This window comes from Girardinichthys multiradiatus, chromosome 3 (genome assembly GCF_021462225.1).
Source record: "Girardinichthys multiradiatus isolate DD_20200921_A chromosome 3, DD_fGirMul_XY1, whole genome shotgun sequence".
Taxonomy (NCBI): Eukaryota; Metazoa; Chordata; class Actinopteri; order Cyprinodontiformes; family Goodeidae; genus Girardinichthys; species Girardinichthys multiradiatus.
In genome coordinates this window covers 16,681,838-16,707,726 of record NC_061796.1, presented here as the reverse complement: position 1 = coordinate 16,707,726, position 25,889 = coordinate 16,681,838, and the positions used below count along the sequence as shown (strand labels likewise).

Here is a 25,889-nt window from a genome sequence, read left to right as displayed (position 1 = left end):
ATAAACATGTGTTTACAGTTTACAGTATGTTATTGCAACTGGAGAAACAAAAAAAGTAGATCTCACAACCTCTCCACTTCCATGTGTAAGTTACGTAAATGTAGCATCTTTGGATATTTTCCACTGTTTTCCTTCTTTCCTTGATGCCTACAATGTTTAAATTAACTGAGACTACATCATCTTCAGAAAGTTATGTGTGCACTTCCATCTCATTTCCCCTGTACCAGCTTGAATAGTGTCAAGAATGTCAACTGAAACCTGGCAGAGTGCAGACAATGTTACAACTAAAGAGTGTGAGCTTGGACAGTTTAGTGGTTTGAAGAGTTCCAGAAAGTGGTTGTTTAGCTGCAGTACAACATTGTCCTGTATCTGCCCTTTTATATAAGAGGAACAGCAGTACGCCTACACCATTATTTAGAGAGGAACAAGTGAGGAAGACAATAAACACTCTTTGTCTCTGTGCCATGAGGAAAGCATATAATTCTGTTGGTAGATGTGATGCTTTCCACATGAGAACACAACTCATTTCGACCTGTTGATGCTTTCAAACCCGAGGTTCTCTACTGCTGTTTCATCAGCATATGACATAGATAATATAGTTGTAGTTAACAAAGAAAAACAAAAGAACAATTTTGTCATGTTGAGCGTGTTTCCCTACATGCTGTACTGTAAGAGCCAACAATAGACAGTGTGCTGTTTGGATAGTTGCATTCACAGTCTATGTTATTAGATTTACATACCAAAGGTCCTTGGAGAAAGGGGTTAGTTCTGTGAGAACAGAAGCAATTGTGTTTCAATATAATCTTTAGTATTCTATCCAGTTATCCATTCATCCTTTTCATTTTGTATATATGCAAACATGCATTCTTGAAGTTGGGACTATGAATATTCAGAGAGCACAAACCTTCACCTTAAGGTCATTCTATTACTGAATATCCTTCAAATCTTACTCACCTAGACTCTTTTACAACAATTCAAGACTTAGACACCTTCTGGCCATCTCTGTAAAAGACCAAGGCAACAAGGGTGGTTGAAATAAACATGATACTTTTACACTTCTGAGCTACCTGGTCACAGCCCCATAATAGCTGACATATTTAATTATTAACCAAATTTGAGGCTTGAGGATGTGATGTACAGATGACAGTCTGTGTGAAACAGTATAGTTTGTGACATACCTCATTCCTGTTATTAACAGTCATTGGACAGTTTCCTGGACAGTTTTGGAGACTGGTATGAAAGCAAGTGTTGTTCTTACTCTTCTCAATGAGCCAAAAAGGATGCCCCTCCCACATTCCAAAGCACTCACAGCTCACAGGTGTCCCAGTCCTCGCACACTGGTCCCTTCCAGCTGCATTCAAAATAGAAGATGTTTACCATCTAGTCCTATAACCAGAGTTAAGAAAACAAAATAAAAAAAATAAATCCAAAAAACAGAAAGTAACAAAATATATAAATGCACCTCTGCCAGAATGTCTTTTTTTGGGTCACTGATTCCTAATTTAGGACAAAGGAAGGGGCTTGCATAGTTCCCCTTTCCTACAGTGTCTATTTCTATTAAATAAAAATGACAGATTTAGCAAATAAGGTGATTATGTGACATCTAGTGACTTTTAGGACACCCAGTAGCAACTTTCCTTACTGAGGGGACCATTGGTGGGACATTCTAAGCTTGACTAATGGTTTATGGAGGGCCACAGGTAGCTTGCGGATGGGTTAGCCTTTAAAGATTTATGACAGAGCTGTTTCTGAAAGTCTTTTGATATTAACTTTATTTTATTTCTCGACTTAGCAGCTAACAAATTGTGTATCATACATTAGCAAACTGTACTTGGAGCATGGAAGGCTAACTGCTAATATCAGCTCCAAAATTAGCTGTTGTTCACGACAGACAAAATACCATTTATGAAAGTTAAGATATTGACTTCCAAGAATGTCGTGCTTACTTTGAGATTGATTTTTTTTGTCTTTTTTTTGTAGTCACCAACTGCTAGCAAACTGTTAAAAATAATTAGCACAGGTAGCCTTGTAATTTCCAAATATAGGTAAAGTTTTCCATTGGCATGCTTTAAATTCAATCGTTAACATGTCTAACTTTGTCTAACAAATACATAAGCAGTTAAAAACAAAGTGTAATTCACTCCATTTGGAATCACAACAATCTGGTTGTGACAGCATTATTGATAGCTGAGGTGAAGAAGGAAGAGGATCAAGGGGGGCTTTTCATGTGAAAGGGGCTTTTCATGTGGTTCCTTTACAGCACCAGCAGCTTTGTAGCAGCATTCTGCCTAGTAGACATGACAAACTGAGGCACTTATTGAGTCTTTGTGTTAATAAGGTTGAGTAGGCTTCCTCGCTTTTGATCGTTTACACCCTGTTTTCTGTAAATACAATACTTGAGGCCCACAGCAATACTTCAGAAGTGGGAACTGTGAATTTGTTTTGTTTCATGTAATGTGCACTCTGTGGTTGAAACTGTAAACGACAAGAGTTTATCATGTGTAAGGCCTACCACTTCTAATGTGTGTTCTCCTCTACAGTCCTGCAAAGTATGTATGTTAAAGTGTTAAAGCTTGTACCCATAATCTCCCAGTGGCTTCTTTCTGTGCATCTTTTCTAGATGTCTGGGTCACTTTGGTTTTAAAGAACGTGCCAAAAGGCATTACATGATTTTTGAGGGGGAAAAACCGCTGTAGAGGGCTGTTGGGCATGTGTCAAAATACAGTCTGAATTCATTTGCACTGGGTTTCAATGTGCAAAAATAAGGAGAGAGGCCACATCAACAACTGCAAATGCGTTCCACAGCAAACTAAACATGCAGGCTTATGTTCTCACCAAATTAAGTTAAGATGCAGTAGGGACAAAGAAAGTTTTTCACTTAAGTTGAAAAATCAGATCCATACAAATAATAGTTATCCCTAAGAATGTCTGAAACCTGATGGCCGTTGACAGATTGACGTAAAGCTCGCTAGACATTATCCCTGTCATGTGGGACGTGAGTTGGACAGCGCTGCTCCAGACACTGTGAATTGTGGCCTCTTTCCTGACATACCTGTGGCCTGAACCTCCAAACCTTTCCACACACACACACAAAAGCTAATCTCCCAAAATCAGCACCAAGGATTTCTCTCTCTTCACTGTGTGCAGCCATTCCCCCTCTTCTTATTTTCCCCCAGTCATATGGTAATTCCAGGATGTGGGATATGCTTAGTTCAGACGGTGTGCGGTCACGTTATCCTCAATCAGCGTGAACTTTGAGATTAGCAACCAACAAAACAAAGCTTTGACAACAAAAAGTGAGCAGGGCTTCATGAAACTGGGTTATGATGAACCCTTGCGCTGATTGACCGGCAAGTGATCTTATGACCTCATGCCTGCACAGTATTTTCTTATTAGGGAGTAACACTGTCAGTAGTGACAGGAATGAACCCACTTAAATTAAGCTGGAGAGAGAAGCTTTCCAGCCTCAGAGTTCCCTGCTCTTGCCAAGTTGGCTTACCCACTCTGTCAGTGTTGCATACAAGCTTGGCGAGGGCAGCCTCAGTGAATGTGACCACGTTAATGTGATTGTCAGTTTGCTGTAAACATATTTAGACTGTGTATTACACAGAAATATAAAGTTAAGTCTTAAGGTGTGGTCTGAAGTTTGCATGGTGCAGTTTAGTTTTACAGAATGGAAGGGCTGACAAAAATGAAATATGAAACATATTAAATATGGGCTGTAGTGTTACCTGCTCGGTAGCTTTAATGCAGCTACACACACTATGGGATAAATCAGCAGCTGTGCTTGCTTATTAGAGCCAATTGACTCCGAGGAGGCTGAGGATGCTCAACTCTAATTGGAAAAAATAACACCTAAGACACTGGACTGACAGTTGAACATGAAACAGAGATTTCCATTTGAGAGTTGGAGGAGCCAAAATGAGTTGTTTTTTTTCCCTCCTTCATGTCTTCCTGAGCGGGTGCCGACTGGAGATGAACCATCACTAGTCTGTATGATAAATAGAACTGGAGAGTGTATCCCAGGACCCCTATAATTGATGGAGTGTCACTTTAAACCCATCCCTACAGACCGTGAGAGACATGTTCTGATTAACACTTAATCTACTAAGGTCATCCATTGCGTCTTCAGTAATATGAATGTAATTCAGCTGAGCCAACATACCTGTCTAAAGACTGTGTCTCTGCTCTTAAGGTTTAAGATGAATGTAAAAAAAACCACAAACATTCTCTAACTGATTTTCACCTGATTGCTAACTGTTGCTTTCTCTGGACCCACTTAGCAGTAATGTTTGTTCTGGGTGATTTTTTGAAAAGAGTAACCTAATATGCAGATCTATGGCCAGTAACGCAGACGTGCTCTGCTCTGCCTCTTAGGTTTCGTCCAGCTCACTCCACAATGTTTTATAAAGCGTCGTGGTAGGTCGCTCATTGTGAGCTCTGCCGTTACCCGGTACTCACATCTAATATTTTAAACTTGGCCCAGATCAGCTTAAGTGTCTTTCGTTTGGATTTGCCCAAGGACATTTTCCTGTAAATGGGACGCTGAGGAGTTTACATTGAAAGTCACTTATTGTAGAATGGACTGTCTTTTTACTGGCTCCTTTGTCTTTGGTAGGCAAGTCAGGCCGTGGCCAGAGCCACAGAGGTTTTGTGGGCTTTCATCAGCTGTCTCAACACAATCATTTAGGAGGCCAGCTCTGACCAGAATTAATGCAATATTCACATCCATAACCAATCATCATTTGAATACTGAGAGGGGAAACAGAGTTTGCAAGAATGACAAATTGTTGAGTTGGACATGTTTACTCTGAGTTAAAGAATATCCTACTGACGTATCTATTATGGGTATTATGGTCTACTTACGCTGTATTCTACTGGTCAGCCCTCCCACAGTAAAATTTTTGCCTTAAGTTGTCCCTGTCTGTTATAAAACCCCTGACTTTTTTTCTTGGGTGATGTCAAGGTTATCAAGAAGTGCATTCTGATACGTTGGCCTAAGATTTCTAGGTCTGTGTCCCACTCTGTAACTACTGTTGTATCTAAGACATGTATATGTACAAGATAGGGATATACTGATCGGTATTTCTTTTGTTTCTAAAAATGAGAAGAAAAGGCATATGTCTTTGCCAAGTCCCAACCCAATGAATTATTGAAATCATGCATCCAAATGATTTGCTTTATTCCTTCACTAGATTCACTAAGCAGATCGCACTAAATATATACTGGAGCAAGCCTGCCACTCAAATCCAACAGCACCTAGTTGTGTGTCAAGTTGTCCTCTCTTCTGCCACAAACATAGTGGGTGCAGAAGTTTTCAAAGAAATTATTGTTTTAGTAATTGAAGAACTCTAGTTTCTGACCTGTGGAGGCATTCCTTAAAACTTTGAGTAAGAATATCAGACTGGAGGAAAAAAAACTTTGCAGTGACGCTTCTAAATTATTTAATGATGCGGCAGATTATAAGACAGTGGTGAGGTGCTTCCCTTTCACATATTGAGTCAGAGATGAAAAGCACAAATTTAAGTTAAAAATGTCTCAGATCATAAAATATAATTTGTGACCTATACAAATATACTACAAAAGTAATAACATGTAATCCAGTCAGTTAAAAAAGAACAGTTGAGGACAGTTACATCCTGTTAATTGCCAGATAATACATTTAAAAAGTGTCTTGATTTTGCTACCTCCTGTGTTGGACCACCCTCCTCACCATAGTCCCTCCCATCACCCTCAGCCCAACAAAGTCATTCCTCATTGTGCCTCACACAAGTGGCACAAAACAGACAGATTTTCTTTACATTAATTCTTTACAATAATTTCTTTGGAATGTGTTTATTAAACTTGGTATGTGAACCATCTATTGAAACATTTCATAGTCATACCATTTGTATTTTTAAAAAAAGTGTCAAAATTATTTTAATATTTATTTGAGTAAAGACATTCTTTGTAAAAATTGGCCTTTACCTTTTGCGACATGCTTGCTGCAGCATAATTCATCTGCTCCATAATTAACACCAGCCTACTGCATTTGCAAAATTTCCCATGCATTCTGCAATCTGTAAAGCTTTGGTTTTTGAGAATGCCAAGAAGTTTGCTGTGGTTAAGATTTACCTAAATATAAATTGAAAAAAGCAAACCTTTTTTTTTTTTTTTTATTGAAGCAGGTCATAGCTACACTGGAGAGGTTATCGTTGATATCTTATTAATCATTCTTTTTCCTGTGTCTTACAGCTAGCTATGCAGCATACCCAGTCTGTAAAGGCTGCTTAGCGTGCTCCAGGGATAATGGATGCATAAACTGCCAACCCAAACTCTTCCTATTCCTGCGAAGGGAGAGGATGAGGCAGTATGGCGAGTGTCTTCATGACTGTCCAGCTGGATACTACGGCATGCGCAGCCCTGAAATCAACATGTGCTCCAGTAAGATGCTCCGTCAACCAAACCTCCTTCATACTTTCCATCCCACCGTGCACATAAACATACCTCTCCCTCCCTAATTTCCCATTTTCCCATAGTGCTTGATTTACTGTCAGTTATCAAGAGGAGACACACATACCTCACAATTTGAATGGCTCGTCTGTTCACACAGGTTGATGTTCTTAGTGAAGCCTCATCTTAGCATCATGTCTCTTGGGATCTAGAGTTAGGATGAGCCCTCTGAAACCCCACTATAACCCTATAACACAAAACTTGCTCAAGTTTTGAGGATGTCTAAAGGCAAAAAAGCCAGGTGGCGTTATGAGCAACATAGTACTATGAAAAAGTATTTAAATCCTTACACATTAATTATTTTTTTGCTTCTTTGCAGCAAAGATCTTTTAGAACTTCAAATACATTTTAATATCAGGCAAAGAATGATATCAAATAATAATTTAATTTATTAGGGTAAAACGCTATCCAAATCAACCTGGCCCTACATGAAAAAGGAATTGACCTGCTTGTTAAATCATAAAGTAACTGTCAAACACATTATTGTGGACATCCAATTTTATTTTTTAATCAGTAAACAGCAAATCTGATTACTGCCTGACCTATAGAACTAGGAATATATTTAACAGAATCTATCTGACAACATGAAGTAGGCAAAACAATCCCAAAAACCAACACATCATGGTCAGACATAAAGAAATTCAAGAACAAAAACAAAGTCCTTGACATCTATCAGAATACAAATGGGCACTCCAGTGAATCACAGTGGGAGCCATTATCCACAAATGGAAACAACATGGAACAGGAGTAAATGTTCCTAAGAGTGGCCAGCCAAGAGTGCATCGAAGACTCACCTAAGAGGTCACAGAAGAACCCAGAACAACACTGCAATGAAGGTCTCCCTTACATCAGTTAACGTCAATGCTCATGATCCAACAATAGGTTAAAGAAAGAGGCCGAACAAAAATAACACAAATATCCATGTCTCATTTACCATAAAGCATTTAAATGATGCCCAAGAGTTTGGGAAAAATATTTTGTTGACTGACAAGATAAAAGTGGAAAACAGATATAGGAAAAAATGAATTACAAACAAGCATGAACAATTTTGACTGGTAAAGTACTTATGAGGAAGAACGGCTTATTACATTTTTCCTTGGTTCAGTTTATTCACTGTTTCCGAGATGAGTGCATTTTCCATATTTTGTCAATTTTTACCCCTTTGTTAAAGATTTTAATGGAGCACAGTATTTTTAGTCTCCAGCTTTAAAAGAGGCCACACCTTTAGTCTCCCACGCTGTGGAATTCTTCTTTACAGTTAATGAAAAATCCGAACAATAACATTGACAAATCAAAATGTTCTCAACCATACTTGTTAAAGAATAACACTCAAATCCAATTAATGAAAAGTACCTTTCTCCTCCTCATGTAGCACCCTGATCTCATAACCTTATGTTAACATTGAATATGCTCTGAGAGATGGAGAGGGACTTTGTAGGTTTATACAGAGCCCAAGGCGTTGGCTGAGTGTTTCATATGAAAACAGTGAGAAACTTGAAGCTTTTTGGTTTCCTCAGCCAAACTTCTGACAGACACACTAAAAAGTATACCCAGTGGAGGGTATCTGAACCTTAAGGCTGAAATATATGAACATGTAGCAACTGCAGAGACAGAAAAATACTGCATCCTGTCTACCTTGTCATGGCTGACCTGGAAACAAATAAATCGTTTGTATTAATTTTACTACGGAAAGATGAGTAAGATTCAATGAGGCATGTTGCTGTTTTTAGAAAATATGATATATCTAGAATTTAATGTCATTCATCCCTGACAAAGTTGTGGGAGGCATGCTAAACAGTGTGTTCTCTCAACTCCCCAATAATTTACTCTATATCATTTTTTGGGAACTGAAGTTTTAATCTCTTCCTTGATGCAAGGAATATCTCAGGTTGAAGATAGACCTGAATAGATGTCAACCTTGCACATACATCCTATGTTGAGAAAAATTTGCCATTTTCTAAGAAGGCAAAATAACATAATTATAGACCTCCCAGGAAGACATAATACTTTCACTGTTGCATTGTTTTGATTTTTTACAATATTGCAAAATTAATCTATTGTCCTTTTAACAACCCAACATCATTACCCAACACTATACCATCAAAAAGCATCATTGGTAGCACTTTTGCCTTGCAGCAAGAAGATCCTGGGTTCGACTCCTGACCGGGGTCTTTCTTCATGGAATTTGCATGTTCTCCCCGTGCATGGTGGATTCTATCCGGATACTCTGGCTTCCTCCCACAGTCCAAATACATAACTATTGATTAATTGGTCTTTCTCAATTGCCTGTAGGTTTGAGTGGGTGTGTGCATGGTTGTCCTGCATTTTGTAGATTTCCCTCTGCTTCAGAACACCTTATTTAAATCAGTGGTTATTGAGAGGTTTCAGTAAAACATGTTGACAGTCTAAGGAGGCAGTTCAATCATTTTAATCAGATGTGCTGGAGTAGGGACAGCTTGAAGTCCCTGCCCAGACCAATGTGAATATTTTGCAAAGGATTTCTGCTGCATTTGAACATTGAAACTGACAGCTTTTGATAAGAAAAACTGAGATTTAAAAAAAAAAAAAAAACCTCTTATCTCTGTGGTGTCTCTATATGGATCATTAGAAATAATTTTTGTCACACAACAAAATGTTACAGTAGAACAATTTTTTATTTTATTCTGTGGACCTGGTTCAGTGAAGTCTGATCAGGTTGCAGCATTTTTAGAAATTGCAGCTAACCTTCAACAATCTGGCATGTCAATTATTGACCCAATGTTTGGTTAAATCTACCCAACACATTTAAAAGATAATCCAGCAGTTTATGTATGTTAAAAGTACTATCATATAAATGAGGGTTTGAGGGCTTTCACCATGTTTTCCCCCTTAAACCATTAAGTTCACTACAATGACAGGAGTCCTTGAATGCTTGTGTTTAACTAGATGCAGATATTAATCAGCTTTAAATTCTTTAGTCTGTCTGAAATACAGTTTCACGCAATGAATAATATTTTTTAAAAGTAACTTCATCCAGCCCAGAAAAAATAGCAAACAGCTGGTATTCTCAGGATACATATTGTCTGCCTGCTACATCAGCACCACTGTTCCAGTCCAGCTTTATTAATTCTTACCATATTAGAAGGAAAGTCCCCGACTGCTCAGACATTATGAACCATTGTCGTTTCTTACTTAACTGAAAGAGAAAGACATCTTGTTATTGGGAAATAAAAGTGATTTTATTTCAGCTGAAGCCTCCAGTCCACTGTATCCTCATTGTGTTTGCATTTTGATTCTTATAGTTTCTGAAGTTTGTCGGGTTAATCTGGACCCCTCATATTGTCACGTATCATCAGATCTCAGAATGAGGCTCACTTTGATGTGATCCTTGCTTCACGCGTTGCTTTTTAATCCAGTTTTTTTTATTTGGCCTTCTTCCTCAGCTGCTCACCATGTGCCATTTCTTTATGAAACCATTGAGGTCCAGCCTCCATGAACTGATGTTTTATTGTTTTCGATTTAAACATTTTTAAGCTGGTCCATCCAAATGCTCAAATATGCCATCATCAAATGACAGTGAGAATTTCATCACCATGTTGGTGAGAGCTGCCTTGTGCTTTTGGTTTCCACAGGGGCCCAGACTTTGTGTTACGGTTCTGTTGTCGTGAGCTTTTTAAACACAGCCTCTGAAATCACTTAAGGAGCAGCTGCTTGTTATTACTCCAGAGTTTGTCTGTGTGATCTTATCTCATTCAAGATTTTTTTGTGGAATGCCTGGGTTAAGGAAAACAAAATCTAGAGAAGCATAAGGCCAACATACTCAGCCACTTGCTGGGCTGAAACCTCACAGATTTTTAGTAGATGTCCCCGAGGATCCACAAGCATGTTATACAGGGGGTTATGAATGGAAAGAAGATATTAATACACTTTAAACGTTTTGGACCAGCAAAGTGCAAAGTGTTTTAATTGCTAAGGAAAGACCACATTTAGATTGTAAATTAAGGGAGGTTTATCCAACATTAGGGGAGAATGTCCTGGACATAAATCATGAGTTAGATCACAGTGATTGTTGGGAACGTCCTAATAAATTGCAAGTACAGAGGTCCAAAACTACCACAGTTTAGACTTGTATGTCTCTGGACTCTCTGGATGCAGAAAAAGTGTATTTCTACGCATACTAATATATATATGTATATGTATATATATATATATATATATATATATATATATATATATATATATATATATATATATATATATATATATATATATATATATATACATATATACATATAATATATATATATATACATATACAGGGGTTGGACAATGAAACTGAAACATCTGTCATTTTAGTGTGGGAGGTTTCATGGCTAAATTGGACCAGCCTGGTAGCCAGTCTTCATTGATTGCACATTGCACCAGTAAGAGTGTGAAGGTTCAATTAGCAGGGTAAGAGCACAGTTTTGCTCAAAATATTGAAATGCACACAACATTATGGGTGACATACCAGAGTTCAAAAGAGGACAAATTGTTGGTGCACATCTTGCTGGCGCATCTGTGACCAAGACAGCAAGTCTTTGTGATGTATCAAGAGCCACGGTATCCAGGGTAATGTCAGCATACCACCAAGAAGGACGAACCACATCCAACAGGATTAACTGTGGACCCAAAAGGAAGCTGTCTGAAAGGGATGTTCAGGTGCTAACCCGGTTTGTATCCAAAAAATATAAAACCACGGCTGCCCAAGTCACGGCAGATTTAAATGTGCACCTCAACTCTCCTGTTTCCACCAGAACTGTCTGTCAGGAGTTCCACAGGGTCAATATACATGGCTGGGCTGCTATAGCCAAACCTTTGGTCACTCATGCCAATGCCAAACGTCGGTTTCAATGGTGCAAGGAGCGCAAATCTTGGGCTGTGGACAATGTGAAACATGTATTGTTCTCTGATGAGTCCACCTTTACTGTTTTCCCCACATCCGGGAGAGTTACGGTGTGGAGAAGCCCCAAAGAAGCGTACCACCCAGACTGTTGCATACCCAGAGTGAAGCAAGGGGGTGGATCAGTGATGGTTTGGGCTGCCATATCATAGCATTCCCTTGGCCCAATACTTGTGCTAGATAGGCGCGTCACTGCCAAGGACTACCGAACCATTCTTGAGGACCATGTGCATCCAATGGTTCAAACATTGTATCCTGAAGGCGGTGCCGTGTATCAGGATGACAATGCACCAATACACACAGCAAGACTGGTGAAAGATTGGTTTGATGAACATGAAAGTGAAGTTGAACATCTCCCATGGCCTGCACAGTCACCAGATCTAAATATTATTGAGCCACTTTGGGGTGTTTTGGAGGAGCGAGTCAGGAAACGTTTTCCTCCACCAGTATCACGTAGTGACCTGGCTACTATCCTGCAAGAAGAATGGCTTAAAATCCCTCTGACCACTGTGCAGGACTTGTATATGTCATTCCCAAGACGAATTGACGTATTGGCCGCAAAAGGAGGCCCTACACCATACTAATAAATTATTGTGGTCTAAAACCAGGTGTTTCAGTTTCATTGTCCAACCCCTGTATATATATATATATATATACATATATACATATAATATATATATATATATATATATATATACATGCATGTATATACATGCATGTATATACATGTATGTATATATATATATATATATATATATATATACATGCATGTATATACATGCATGTATATACATGTATGTATATATATATATATATATATATATATATATACATATATATATATATATATATATATATATATATGTATATATATATATATATATACATATATATATATATATGTATATATATATATATATGTATATATATATATATATATATACATATATATATATATATACCCACTATGGAATAAGTGGTAGAAAATGACTGACTGACTGAAAAAAAAAAATATATATATATATACATGTATACATATATGTATATGGACGCTGTGCAAATCCAGGGTAACTCCATGTGTATCAGTGCTTATCCACCAGACTGTATTCAGTCTCGTTGGTAACTAACTGTTGTAATGCGGTCACAATTTACACTACATGTATCGGTGTGTAAGCTTTCAAGTCCGGTTTTCACCACAGCATTATATCTTGCAGCAGATCCACCTCTTTGTTGTCGGAACACTGCTGTTAGTTTAATTGCAATTATAGAGCTGATTTGTTAGGAACATCTTTTTATATAACATTGTTCTACATGATCATAGCTTACATTCCTGGAGGCAAACCTAGTTTTATTATGTTGTTGTAGCTCTAGTGGGTTGCACAGAGGTTTCTATCAGCTGTCCAGGCCCTGTGCCTTTGCCACTGTCTGTGTGTTACCCTGCTATTCTGCAAGAAAGATTTGTGACAGTTTCACATTAAAGTCTGTTTAAAATCAAATGGATGTAAATGATGGGCAATCATGGTTTAAGTCACAATTCTTCACAATACTTTAATACTAAGTTTAATGCAAATCCCCAAGCTAAAGTGCCTTTCATCATGCTGTATCAAAAGCAAAATGTTTGGGGGAAAGACTCATGAGCCAACAGATGGCTATGAGAGCTGTACTTTCTACATGACATACATTGAGAGTAAGGCTGGTTTTAAAATGTTCTTCCTCAGACTGTATTAAAAGACCCAAAGCAGCTATGCACAAATGTACATTTTCAAGCAAAGAATTTATTGCCTTGCCACACAGAAGCAGGTTTCAAAGCTTAGTTATACCAGTACCTACTGCTCTGATCACCATTGCCAATATGCTAATGATATGTAGTATAGGTGCATGTGCCATAGTTTGGCACAGGCTTCAGTCTGATGAAACAATGCGGGGTAACAAGAACAGCGAGGGTGTTTAAAGGAAGTACCTTTGAGTTTTGCAAGACTCAAATGGCTGTATACACTGGCAGCTGTCTTCCCATCATCTCTCTCTCATTCAAGCTCCTTCTTGTTCTAAATCTGAACTGGAGGGTGTTTCCACCAGGCAGTCTGGCCAAGTAAAAGAACGGGTTGCTTTTGGCCTTTGAGCTTTGTCAAGGGACATCTAATCATCACAGTTTTCCTAACCGCTTTTTTAGATTCACCAGTCAGTTGAATGGATTCATAAAGCCAAGCCCTTCTGTATGCTAACGGTAGCCAGAAACAGAATTGAACTGTTTTCATTTCATAATTTCTTATTAAAAAATACATAAACTGTGGACTGTCTGTGCTTGAATGCCCACATGAGGCTTGAGCTGTGTGAGTATGCATGAGCGCTAGGGCTGCCTGAGCATAAATAAGTGAATCTGGGAATATCACAGACTGTGTGAAAAAGCTAGAAGCACCACTGACACATCTGTCATCCCCAATCTCCCTCTGGAGGGTCCTGATTGGCAGGAACACCACCTCTGCCTCACCTATTGCTGGCTAGGGGGGAGAGGAGCACTCGGGTGGAAAAAATAAACAGAATAGAGAGAGTTGGGAGGAAAATAGCAGCTCTAAACTTTGTTATGAACTCCTGCCATCTGCAGCCCTGCACGACATGGCTGGGTGGCAGTGAGAAAGCCAAACAGCCTCCAAGTCAGCCAAACCTTGAGCCTAGAGAGTTGGTCAGGTCTGTTAAACTTAGGTCGGAGGTAAACGATGGAATAAAATGGTTTGTTTTCCCCTTTTCTTTCTGCCAGGCATTTTCACATCGTGGGTATCCTACTGTAGTGATCTGACACTTGTAAACTCTCCAGTGGTCAAACGGGTATGAGTTTGACAACAAACCTGAAAGGTTTATCTGTTCTCCCTGACCAACCTCTGTCTCAACGCACTGAACATTCATGTTAACGAATTGACTGATCTCACATGGAGCTTTCAGCCTGTGAAGAAACAGGAACTGAAGGAAGCTGACACGTGGCTCTAAGTGTCCATGATAAAATTAACGGTTTCCTCATGTAGACCACAGCTGAGGGGCCAACGTCTGCCAAGCAGGGCTATTAGATCCCAAGTGATACTTGGTGACTCATTTCTCAGCTCAAGAACAATACAAAAACAAATAAAAGGAGTGCAACTGTAACATGGGATCACAGTGTAACTGGTGAAACCCTCAGCTACTTCAACAACATCTTTTGCAGCTCTTCAGCATGGTCATGAGGCTTTTCCACAAGCACTCATAATATAATAACTCATGGCCAGAACCAGGCTAAGAGATAATGAAGATAATACATTTAAGACCCGGGAACAGGAGGCCTTCACTGGGATAAAGTGACCTCATTATTTCTCATTAGTCTATCTGTGGCACCTAGATGGATATTTTAAAGGTGGTCCTGAGGTTAATCCTACAGGGTAATGAACCCACTCCTCCATATCTGTTTCTGGCACTGTTGTACATGTTGCTTCACCACTGATTTGCCAAGTGATTCGTATGGGAGCTCCCCTCATGATCCAGATAGTCCTTTGGCTGATAGCTGGACTGAGCCGTCAATCCCGTTGTGGTGATCCCCAACCCATTCTGATAACCTCTGTCCCTCCAAAGTTCCTCTACCTTCATTGCAACTTTCATGGTGCCTCATTTGAATGTGTTCCACCTAATCCATCTTACAGAGTGGTATTATAATCTCCTTACAAAAGCCTTTACACTACACCCTGTTTGAATCAAACATAGAGAACCAAAAGTAACACTTTAATCAAAACCTTGTTAAATGCTACCACTGTTGGAAGGATATGTAGGTGATGTTTGCTAACAATAACCAAGTCTTGCACAACAAACTCAGTGCATAAGAGCGCTGCCAGATGTTTTCTGCCTCATGCTTACTTTTAAAAAGAATTGCTAATAATTTGTGAGCTAAATCTGTCAGGTGATGACAAGCCTGGGAAGTCTACTGTATGTTGTAAATATGAAAGAACACTTTGTGCTTTTCAATTTGTGATCCACTAACTCGCTCCCTGTGTTGCAGTTAGGCTGTACCAACTCCCAGTTTGGCAGACTGTGTTTAGTCTGAATGGAGATGCAGTTTCTCCCTGTCAGAAAAAAAGATGAAAATTGCGGCTGGCATTTGGTTTCTGACCACTTGAGTCTAAGCACTGAAATTGTGCCCTATTCTTCTTTGCAAATTAGCTTAAGCTAAGTGAAATTCAATGAAGAACATCTGTGAAGATTTATTTTTTAAGTCTTGCCACAGATTTTCTATTGGATTTAGGTCTGGACTTTGACTGGGCCATTCTCACAGAAGACTATGCTTTAATCTAAACCATTTAGTCTATGTTTAAAATCATTGTACTGCTAGTTTTCTTCCATGATTGCATTGAATTTAGCTCCATTTAGCTTCCCATCAACTCGAATCAGCTTCCATGTGCCTGCTAACTAAAAGCACACCCACAGCATGATGTCCCCCCCCCCCATTTTTCACAGTGAGGATGGTATGTCTAGGGTGATATGTAGTATTACTATTCTATCACACTGTTTTCCATATAAGACATGTAATGTAATTGTTTCATTCCGATATATAGCCCAACTAACAGCCTTCCTGTTGATGGACACCTGAGTTGTGCATCTCTACAGCTGCTCTGCAATTACCATGGGCCTTTTGGTTTCTTCTCTGATTATGCTCTCCTTACCTGGCCTTGTCAGTTGGATGGTCATGTCACTGAAGGATTACAGTTTTGTTCCTTAATCTTCATGATGCTGTTACTGTTACTGATGTTGTTTACCAAACCTCTGAGGCCTTTACAGAGCAGAACTGTGTTTATTCAGTTTACTAATTAGGTGATTGCTAAGGCAATTGGTGGCACTGGATTTTTTAATATATTATAGTAAAGGGGTTTTAATACAAAAACTCGTTACACTTTTTGAGATTTTTGCTTGTAAAAAATTTTAAAAACTATACATAATTTTTTTCTTCAACTTCACAATTATACTTTGAGTTGATCGATTAGATAAAATCTCAAAACAATTATTTGAATTCAAAATGTGAAAAAGCTCAAGGTGTCTGAATACATGTTTAAGGTTGCACAAGAGATAAGAAAACACACCTAATACTTACATTTGATGTTTAAATTTGTACATGTGGGATGTGAGGTAGAAAGGAACTGATTTATAGTCGGCGCAGCCATGTTTTCCAAAGCACAGCTTTATAGTGGAGTGGGCCTTGCTCCAACCATATCTTATTGGTATGTGTGTGATTGTGCAAACATGTGTGTTCACGGTTTGTTTAGACTGGTTGGGAAAGCGTGAGACCAGAGTGAGTGGGCAGAGGCCATACTTTAGGGTTCAAAGTGATGCGGGGAGGGACCCCCTCGTTTTGCAGGAATGTCGAGGAGGAGGCCTGATGGTTAGCTGGAGATGGTGTAATTAAGGGGTGTGATTGTGAGAACCTTCCCTTCCCCGGTCTCTGGAAAGGTCACAGATGAAAGAGCAGGCCTCAGCCTCTGTCTGTGAGAGACATGTGGAAAATCACACTGTTTTAGACAACATGGATAGAGGAGCACACGGGTTTATGCGCCATAAACAATCAGAGCAAGAGATGACGGTCTACCTGAGAAGCCCCCGTGCAACTAGAGGAAGATGGTAGCTTCAGGTTTGAAATTGAGGGTATTGGGCCAAAGGGGTACATGGAGTTTCTGAGAAGCAGCATAAATTAGACAGCTCTGGGAGGCTCCTTCTAATCTGTGGGTCTGTACGTCGCCCTGTTGGTGTGGTTGTTGTAATTTAGCTCTGCTTGACGTGTCATTTGCAGGGACCTTGATGACACATTACCGTGCCTTTCTTCGCAAGAACGAAGCTGTGTGACATGCATGTCAGCAGGGTGTGGCGTGAGACACAAAGTTTGCCGTTGTGTTTGCCGACGAAACCATTCTGTATTTATTTGGCAAGATGTTGTCGTCTCTCTTTGCTGCTCCTTGGTTACGAAACCACCTTCTTCTTTTCATTCAGCGTTGAAGTCAAAATCTAAAGGACTCAAAACCAACTTTGTGATCGTAACCCATCATTCAGAGTTTAATGGAAAGCTGACTATCCAATAATCTTTTGGTTCTGGAACAGATATGAACAGTGGGGAAGATTTGATAGCATTACTGACACTTATTGTTCCTTTTGCAGCACCCTGCAGTTGAAAACATTTGAGATGTTGTGTTTGCATGTATAGTTTTGGAAGAACCCTTTCTGCTATTATTTCTGCATTTTGTGTTTTCACACTTTTGATTTACTCACTTTGAGGATAAACAGGAATGAAAGGAGAAAACAAACTACTGTCAGTTCTCCAAGAAAACAATACAGTCATGCTCCCATGGGAAATAACTCACAAATCATTGACTATTTTATTTTTGAACGAGGGAGACTATAATCCCTTCAACAACCCTTTTTCTCTAAACTCTTTAGCTCTGAATCAAGTCTTTGGGGTGCCGTTTGTAAAGTTAAACAGTCAAAAACCGATGGCAATATTTTGAGTTATTTAGCTTGTATATTTAGTTGGGAACTGTGCCATTTATAAATTTATAACTGGCTTGCTGAAAATATGCCTTTGAAAACTGAACCTGTTTTTTTCTCTTATGACAGGCTAAAGAACCCAAAACCTTGCTCTCAGTTTTTGACTGTGTAACTTTACAAACAGCACCCCATACAACTTCATGTGAGTGGATTTCTGAGACCCAGATGACTTTTCTTCTTTCTCTGTTTCTTCTTCCAGGGTGCAGGATAGACAACTGTGAGTCCTGCTTCAGCAAAGACTTCTGCACCAAGTGCAAATCTGGTTTTTACCTACACAAAGGGCGCTGTTTTGATAAGTGCCCTGAGGGCTTTGCCCCGCTGGAAGACACAATGGAGTGTGGAGGTACGTAAAACTGGACAAATACAGGTGCATCTAAAAGAAAAAAATAATATCAAGAAAAAGTTCATTTACTTTAATACGTCAATTCAAAAACTAATTTTATTTATTACTCTAATAGTTTATTTTCTGTCAGTTTTGAAGAGTAATGCTTATAGGTAATGAAAACCATAACAGACCAATAAGAATAGATTTCTCTATTACAGAAATATAATGATATGCCCATGTTATGGCAACAGCAGTCATAGGAAAAATGACTGACTTATTCACACAATTGTCCAGTCATTGCTAAAGAAGCTGGTTGTTAAAAGAGGCAAGTATCAAAACATGTTAATGGAAAGTTGAGTGGAAGGAAAAGGTATGGTAGGAAAAGATGTAAAAGCAATAGGTATAACTGCAGCCTTGTGTAGATTTGAAGCAAAGCTAATTTAAGAGATTTCGGGATCATTCACAAGGCAAGGAGAGCAGCTGAGTCAGAGCTTCAAGAGCCACCACAGAAATATATCCAGCAGATGGGCCACAGAACTCACATTCCTTGGGTTAAGCCACTCCATAATCAGAGAAAACGTCACAGCCACCTTACCTGGACTAACGAGAAACAATGGAGAGGCACCGACTCTAAATATAGTCAGAACAAGTATAAAGTTTCCTCATTTAGAGATGATTTGGCAGCGCCATGTGGTCTGCTGTTTGATCAAGCCTAACATTTGCTAAACGATGAACCAGGACATTTTAAAGGAGTTCATCTGCTGACAAAATTTATGAAGATGCTGATTTCATTTCACAGCAGAACTTAGCACCTTCCCACTCACCTGACTTAAACCCCACAGAGAATCTTGGGAACATTAGGAGGAAGATAAGAGATACCAGCCCAAATAATGCAGTCAAGCCTGAGGCTGTCATTATAGCAACCTAAGCTTCCTCAACGCCATGGAAAAGCCAGAGCCTGAATACTGAGTGCACACACTCAGCATGGACATACATTATATTGCAGTTATTTCAGTTTTAATATATTTTTGTATTAAAAATACTTTTCTTGTTGGTCTTGTGTGTAACTCAGAATTGTCTGAGTTTGGGCTCTTCATTAGCTGTTAATCATAATTATCAAAATAACCACTACTAACTGCTCTTTCACATGCTATTTCTGAAAAAACTTTCTACGTCTCAATTTGTCTGAGATTTTAGCATCCCAGTAAAGCTCCACTAGCCAGCATAAAAGCTTGATCTGTGAGTCCTTGAGTTGCTTCTAAAGAGCACTTCAGTGTGATTTCATTACACCTCACTGTTTCTGTGTAACCCGTGCAGAGGGCTGTGAGGTGGGTCAGTGGAGTGAGTGGGGAGCCTGCACCAGGAGAAACAAAACCTGTGGCTATAAGTGGGGTCTGGAGACCCGAACGCGGCACATTGCTAAGAAACCTCCCAAGGACACGATACCTTGTCCCACCATTGCTGAGTCCAGGATGTGCAAAATGGCCATGAGACACTGCAGGAGAGGTAAGATTTGTGTACAGGAATATGTTGATGTGCATGACACCATTTATTATTTGTGTATTTTAAACAAAAGAGGACGCTTATCCTCGCAGTGAACCCCTCTTCTACTTTCACGTGTGTCATGTAACCCTCACACTCTGGCTTTGTTGTCACTATCTGAGTGATTTAAGTTCACAGTGGTGTTTCATTGCATGAAATATCAGCGATTTTCCAAAGCAGGCCTAGTTCTAGACAGCTTTTTTTTTCTTAAGGCATATTTCCCTCCACCCTCTTCCATCTCCCTTCATCTCCTCTGTGGTATCCTTCAAAGTACAATCTGCAGGTTTCCTCAATGGCCGTCTCTGTTTCCTCCTGTCAGTTTGAGAGATTTCTGTGGTGCGCAGAGCATGTATGTCAGGCCATTATATGAAAAGTCAATGGAATTTCTCTGTGTGCACATATGGCTAAAGGAAATATTTTTTTCAAAGCGTACACCATTTTTCTCAGATGGTCCAGACACACCATTTAGAGATGAGAGCCTAAGTTGGCAGTGCTAAATGATTTTTCCCTTAATGTACTTTAATGTCTCTTAAACCTGGGATTAAGATAGGCCAAGTGTAAATAATAAAGTCACCAAATAAGGAAGCAGTTACCATGGCAGATATCAGTCAGTCTGTCAAAGAAGGAAAAAAAAGGACATATTCTAACTTTGAGGATTTTTCTCCATTTTTAGATGGAAGTGCTGAATGGAAGGGTTACTTAGTGAAGTAGCGAAAGAGTAAATAAACTTGAAATAAACCCTGATAGTTTCTCATATTTCAGCATGGCGACGGCTGCTGACTGGATTGGAAACTGTGATCCCATGGCACATTTAGTACTTAATGTCCCGTCTTGTTTGTCAGAGAATTTCTCGCCAACAGCCATGCACCTCCTCATGATTCTGGCATGGCTACTTGACCTTTTTTGAGAAGCTTTATGACCCTCCCAAGTTAAAATTTGGCAATGCTGTTTACGGGATTGTTTTTGTTTCCTTGTTGATGTAGATGCTGATGGTAAAAAATACGTAGAAACCAGGACACAACTTTAATCTATAGCGCCCCAGATTGTAGTTGCATGAAAAACCTTCTTGAATTTCCTCATCCAGAGACAGTGAGATCTGTGGTGGCCATGAGTTGTGTGTAAAAGTGTCACAATGTAATCATCTTAGGACTCTTCAGGCATGTGAAGTGCTGTGGTCCAACATTTCATACTTGTGTTGTTAACTCCACACTCCCTGTGAAAAATTCCTCACTTGGCAAAAGCCAGCGAAATGCAACTCTACAGTTCAAATAAATAGAAGGAAAAATTGGAGCCCCCGAGGTTGGATGGGAGCAGGAACACTCCACGGATGCAAGTCTGTTGCATGGAAGTCTGAGAGTATACACCATGACGTGATCACTTTCAGTGCATGATAATAAAGCATAGGAGGCAGGAGAGAGGGCACTGTCTATAATGGGGTTTATCCAAAAGGTCTCTTAAGCTTGTAAGAAAATGGAAAATACTAAGAAACGGTTTTAGTAAATAGATATTCACAGTGCTTTGAAAAAGTGTTAACACACCTTTTCACATTTCTCACATTAGAACCACAAACTTCAATGTAATATTTGTGGATTTATAAGATAGCATAAAACAGGTTGGCAGCATTATGCTGGGGTGAAAGTAAAAAGAAACTGTTAGAGACTGCAAACGACTTGAGGCTGGGGCGGAGGTTTAACTTTAATCAGGATGACGACCCTAAATGTACAGTCAAAACAGCTCACAAAGCATTGGAATTAAAGCATAGTTGTGCGTTAGAATGGCTTAGTCAAAGTTCAAACCTAAATCCAATCAAGAATTTTTGGCAAGACCAAAGAATTGATGTCTTCTCTACATTCACTTTTACTGAGTTTAAGCAATTTTGCAAAGCAGAAAAGGCCAAAACCTAAGCAGCTAAATGCGCAGAGCAGGAAGAAACGTACATCTGTAACTTCAGCAAAAGTTGGTTCTACAATTTGTTGAGAGAGGCTGAAAACAGGGCCATACTTTATTCTTCAAACTTTTTAAAAACCGTGCATCATTTTCCTATCACTAGCACCGTCACTACTACTACTACAGTTTATTGTTTCTATCACATAAAATTCCACTCAAATACAGTGAACATTGTGGTTTTAACATAACAAAATGGGAAAAACTTCAGTAAGAGACAGTAAGAGAAGCTATTGCAATGTGGTAGAGTACGTTTTCTTTTTGGAAATATATCTAATTTTACCATGTGATTTTCAATGGTCAGAAGTGAATAAAATGTTTAAAAGAGCTTAGAATAACTACTTTTAACAATATTGCATTTGGCCGACCAACAGGGTTAGTTCAACCAAAGTTTTCATGTTCAGCATAAATAAAAATGAAATTTCGCAAAATATTTTTGAGCAAGTTTTAGAGCCATGCAGCTAAGCTGCATATTTAACAGTTTAGATATTTTGTGTTTTTAACTCAATCTCTGGAGTAATTAGTCAGGTCTTCACACATCTTTACTCTGGATCGCTGCTAGACAAGTTGAAAACAATAGAGAGAGCTGCTTTGGCCCTATCAGCAGTGATAGATGGACAGGGAGGAGCCTCCCTCTCTGTCTCATGCGCCAAAGGGAGGACGCTGATAACATCGCCACTCTTGGCTGCTCAGTATTTGATGTCTTCAAGGAAATCCCCACAGAGATTTCCCAGCAAATCATCTTATTCACTGGTTCGCAAAAAAATGATATGTGTGACAACTCGGATTCCTCTCTGTTGTGTCTCTGTCTCTGTATCTGCATTTTGCCCCTACTAATCTTTGACCAGCAGCAGCTCCTACTAAGTCTGTGATATTAGATGTTGTGTAATCAACTTAAAGGTGTTAAAGCAACTGCAGCTCTAATAAAACAATCACTCTCTGGATTGAGATTTAAGAGGGTGTAAAGTTCAATATAACGTCTAATTAGAAGTTGGTCTGATATCCGACAGTTTCTACATACCTACAAATGGCCTCGAGGGACTGATGCCTTGCTTGCAAGGTTTGCTGGTAAAAGTCAACTTGTTCAAAGGCTTTGTTGCACAGCAAGAATAACATAATTACACTACCAACTGGCTCTTAGATTGTTTGTCTCTTGAGCTTCTTTGCCGCTGATTTTTAGGGTTTTCCCTTAAAATAAATTTTTTATGTGGTTGTTTTCACACAATTGCGGTCCTACCTCAAGAGCCCTAAACATGGACAGGGGGAGTGAAGCTTGAGGAACTCACCTTCTTATCCATATTAAGAAACTAGTAGCGCTAGACCATATGCTGATGAGTAACATTGGGGTGTTTTAACACTAGAACTCCCAAACCCTCTAGAACACTAGAACTCCCAAACCCGCGAGGGCGGTGATGACGTCATCGCTATAAAATTATGGTTTTGACAAGAATTAATAATAGTATTTGATCAAAACCTATTATGTTTTAGTATTATTTATAAATAGTACTGAAAAATAATACAGATTATCGGGTAAATTTAAGAAACAAAGCTTTACTAATCTGACCAAAAGCTGGACAGCTCCATGTTACACCCCCTTTCACTCTGAGGACATAAACTAGTGCTAAAAATGCCTTCAGCTCATCCACACTCATGTCCGAGGAGGAATCATCTCCTAAAACTCTGCGGGCCTCAGCCACCCTGCAACCCTGAATGTGGATGAGCATTTCGGCATCCGCCAAGCAGAGGAACGCAGTCTGGGCATCTTGGATCTGGCGCTCTGTCAACGCCTTCTGACTCTGACGCCTCCCTCTACTTTCTTCCTCCCCTACCACTGTCCACACAGTCCCATCCTTTCCTATCTCCTCCTCCTTCCAAGGTCTGCGCTCGTCTTGCGATGAAAACACTGTAAAGCGCAGAATAGATTGTTGCTACTGGGCTACTATACTTATTTTTTATGTCTTTTTCCATTATCATTACCTTGATTTGTAGTTTATCTCCTGCCAGGGGGCTGGTTTGCTGGGTTTATAGCTGGGAACTGGGCACCTGGCTCGTCTCCCTGTCTCTGAACCTGTGCTGATTGTGGCACTGTTGCTATAGTTTATATATTATTAGTTTACTCATCTGTAAACTATAGCCTAATATGATAATATCGTTACATAGGCTAGTCTTTTACTACCTTGAAATAATGCGCCACAACCTCCTGCTAACGGGATGACTCGTGTTTTTTATCTGGGGGAGGCTCACTCTCTGACCCGCTGTCACTGAAACTGAATGCTGACTAAGAGCCGTCAGAATCCCTCTCGACCCCAGAATCACAATCATCTAATTTTTGAAGCATTTCCAATGCCTCTTGAGCAGAAAATATCCTTCTAGAAGCCATTTGTACGATGCCAACAATCTCCTTCTCAGACTGCGTTCTAGAGTGACGGTTGCTAGACAACGCTCGTGCGTATACTCAGCCGCGGGGAAAAAAAATCAATGTAAATAATTGGGCCGTCAAAATAGCGGCTGTGGTAGTTACAGGAAGAAATACTTAGATCTTTTATTTACTTTGTTATTTAAAAAAAAAAGAAACATAGGAACACACAAGACACAGGTTTAGAAAAAATCAGGATGCCAGGAAGATAAGAGTTTTAATAAACCAGAGTTATGGCATGTCAAACTTTCAAAACCGTCAAATTGACGGCCGTGGGAGTTCTAGTGTTAATATGAAATAGTGTGACATACTTTTTCTTCTTAAACAAAGTGATTGAGTTGTGGTTTGAGATTGATTGTAAATACACAATAAAATGTTTGTTATAAAGTACAATAAAAGTGAAATTTTCCTCACACAAGTCCATTTTACCCAACACAAGAACAGACATTTTGCAGTATGCAGTTATGAAACCAGATTTATAGGATAGCAAATTTTGGAACTGATAACCAAAACACACTAAAGACCTGACTTTCCAGAGCAGTGCAGTGCAGTGCATTGCAATTTATACAAAAATTCTGCCTTTGACTGCGGTTCTGAACCCACAAAGGCTCGCAAACACCATGCTGACCTCATGGAAAGAAAGAGGCAATGAGGAATAAGGAAAAGAGGCAAAGGATAAGAGAGAAGAAACATATACTGATTATCTCGGTCATTGGATCTCTGCATAAGCTTGTGAGCTGAGAGGGCTAACTGGCCTTTTGTGGAAGTATCGATCTCCCGTGGTGTAACCAGAGAACCTCTTGCTGCTGTAGGCCTTCGCCGAGGCCAAGCCATCCATCTCATCAGTCATCTGACTGTAAGGATTCAGTCAGCACTGATTCTCTAAGTCATAAATTCTCTGTGCAGTTTGTTTTTATACTGTAATTGTCCATGTCATTTGCTTTAATTCAACTACCAATAATTCTACAACTCAGAAGTGCTGATCCATGTTCTGCATCATTGCTGTAAAATTACAAAAAATCTACCTACACTAAGTGAACTACTTAGGTACTCGTCTATAGCGTGACAAAGATGTGAAGGATGTGCAGGACTTTGGATGTAATTAAGGCCATTTGAAGTCAGTGAAAGGTGGGCCACTTGTTAGAATTACTGGCGAAAATCATACAGTCTAGTATGACAAAATATAATGAATAGGGATGCAGAGATACATCAATCGCAGATACACTTTGAAGAGAATGATATGAAATTAACTTTTTGCAAAATGTGTGGCAATTATCAGTTTTTGTTTATATGAAATAAGGAAGTGTTTCACAAATCAAGCTGATAAAACTCTCCCAGGTCCCTGGATATTTTTTGGATATTTTGAATATTATTTTTGCATCTTGTACCACTAGTCCTATAAAAATAAATCCAGAGCGGACCAAAGAAGGAATTAGTTGGCGGATTGTATTTATGCCAGGTCCTGTCTACAGTCAGACTGGTTGGTCTGTGCATTCATAGTACAATGGACCTTCTAGATCCCACCGTATGCCGACCATCTGCCCCTGTCCCTGCTCTTGTGAAAGGATGCACAATCTGCTTTGGAGGAAACTGAGCTGCTTCGCCTGTGGTGCTAGCTGCTTGCAACACCAGCAACTCCTGTTTCTGGCAAGCCTAGCACATGAGTGCTCAGTGAATGCTTATGCATGTGTTTGACCTTGTGTTAC

The 25,889-nt window shown here is 39.4% G+C and overlaps 1 protein-coding gene across 1 annotated transcript in view; it reads left to right on the top strand.

Annotated features, from left to right (window-relative positions):
- Positions 1-25,889, top strand: part of rspo2 (R-spondin 2) — a 78,551-nt gene that overhangs the window by 25,051 nt on the left and 27,611 nt on the right. Inside the window, exons 2-4 of the mRNA XM_047360306.1 lie at positions 6,235-6,423; positions 18,156-18,299; positions 19,599-19,787. Coding sequence (XP_047216262.1) covers positions 6,235-6,423; positions 18,156-18,299; positions 19,599-19,787 — 522 coding nt within the window. The remainder of the gene's footprint in view (positions 1-6,234; positions 6,424-18,155; positions 18,300-19,598; positions 19,788-25,889) is intronic.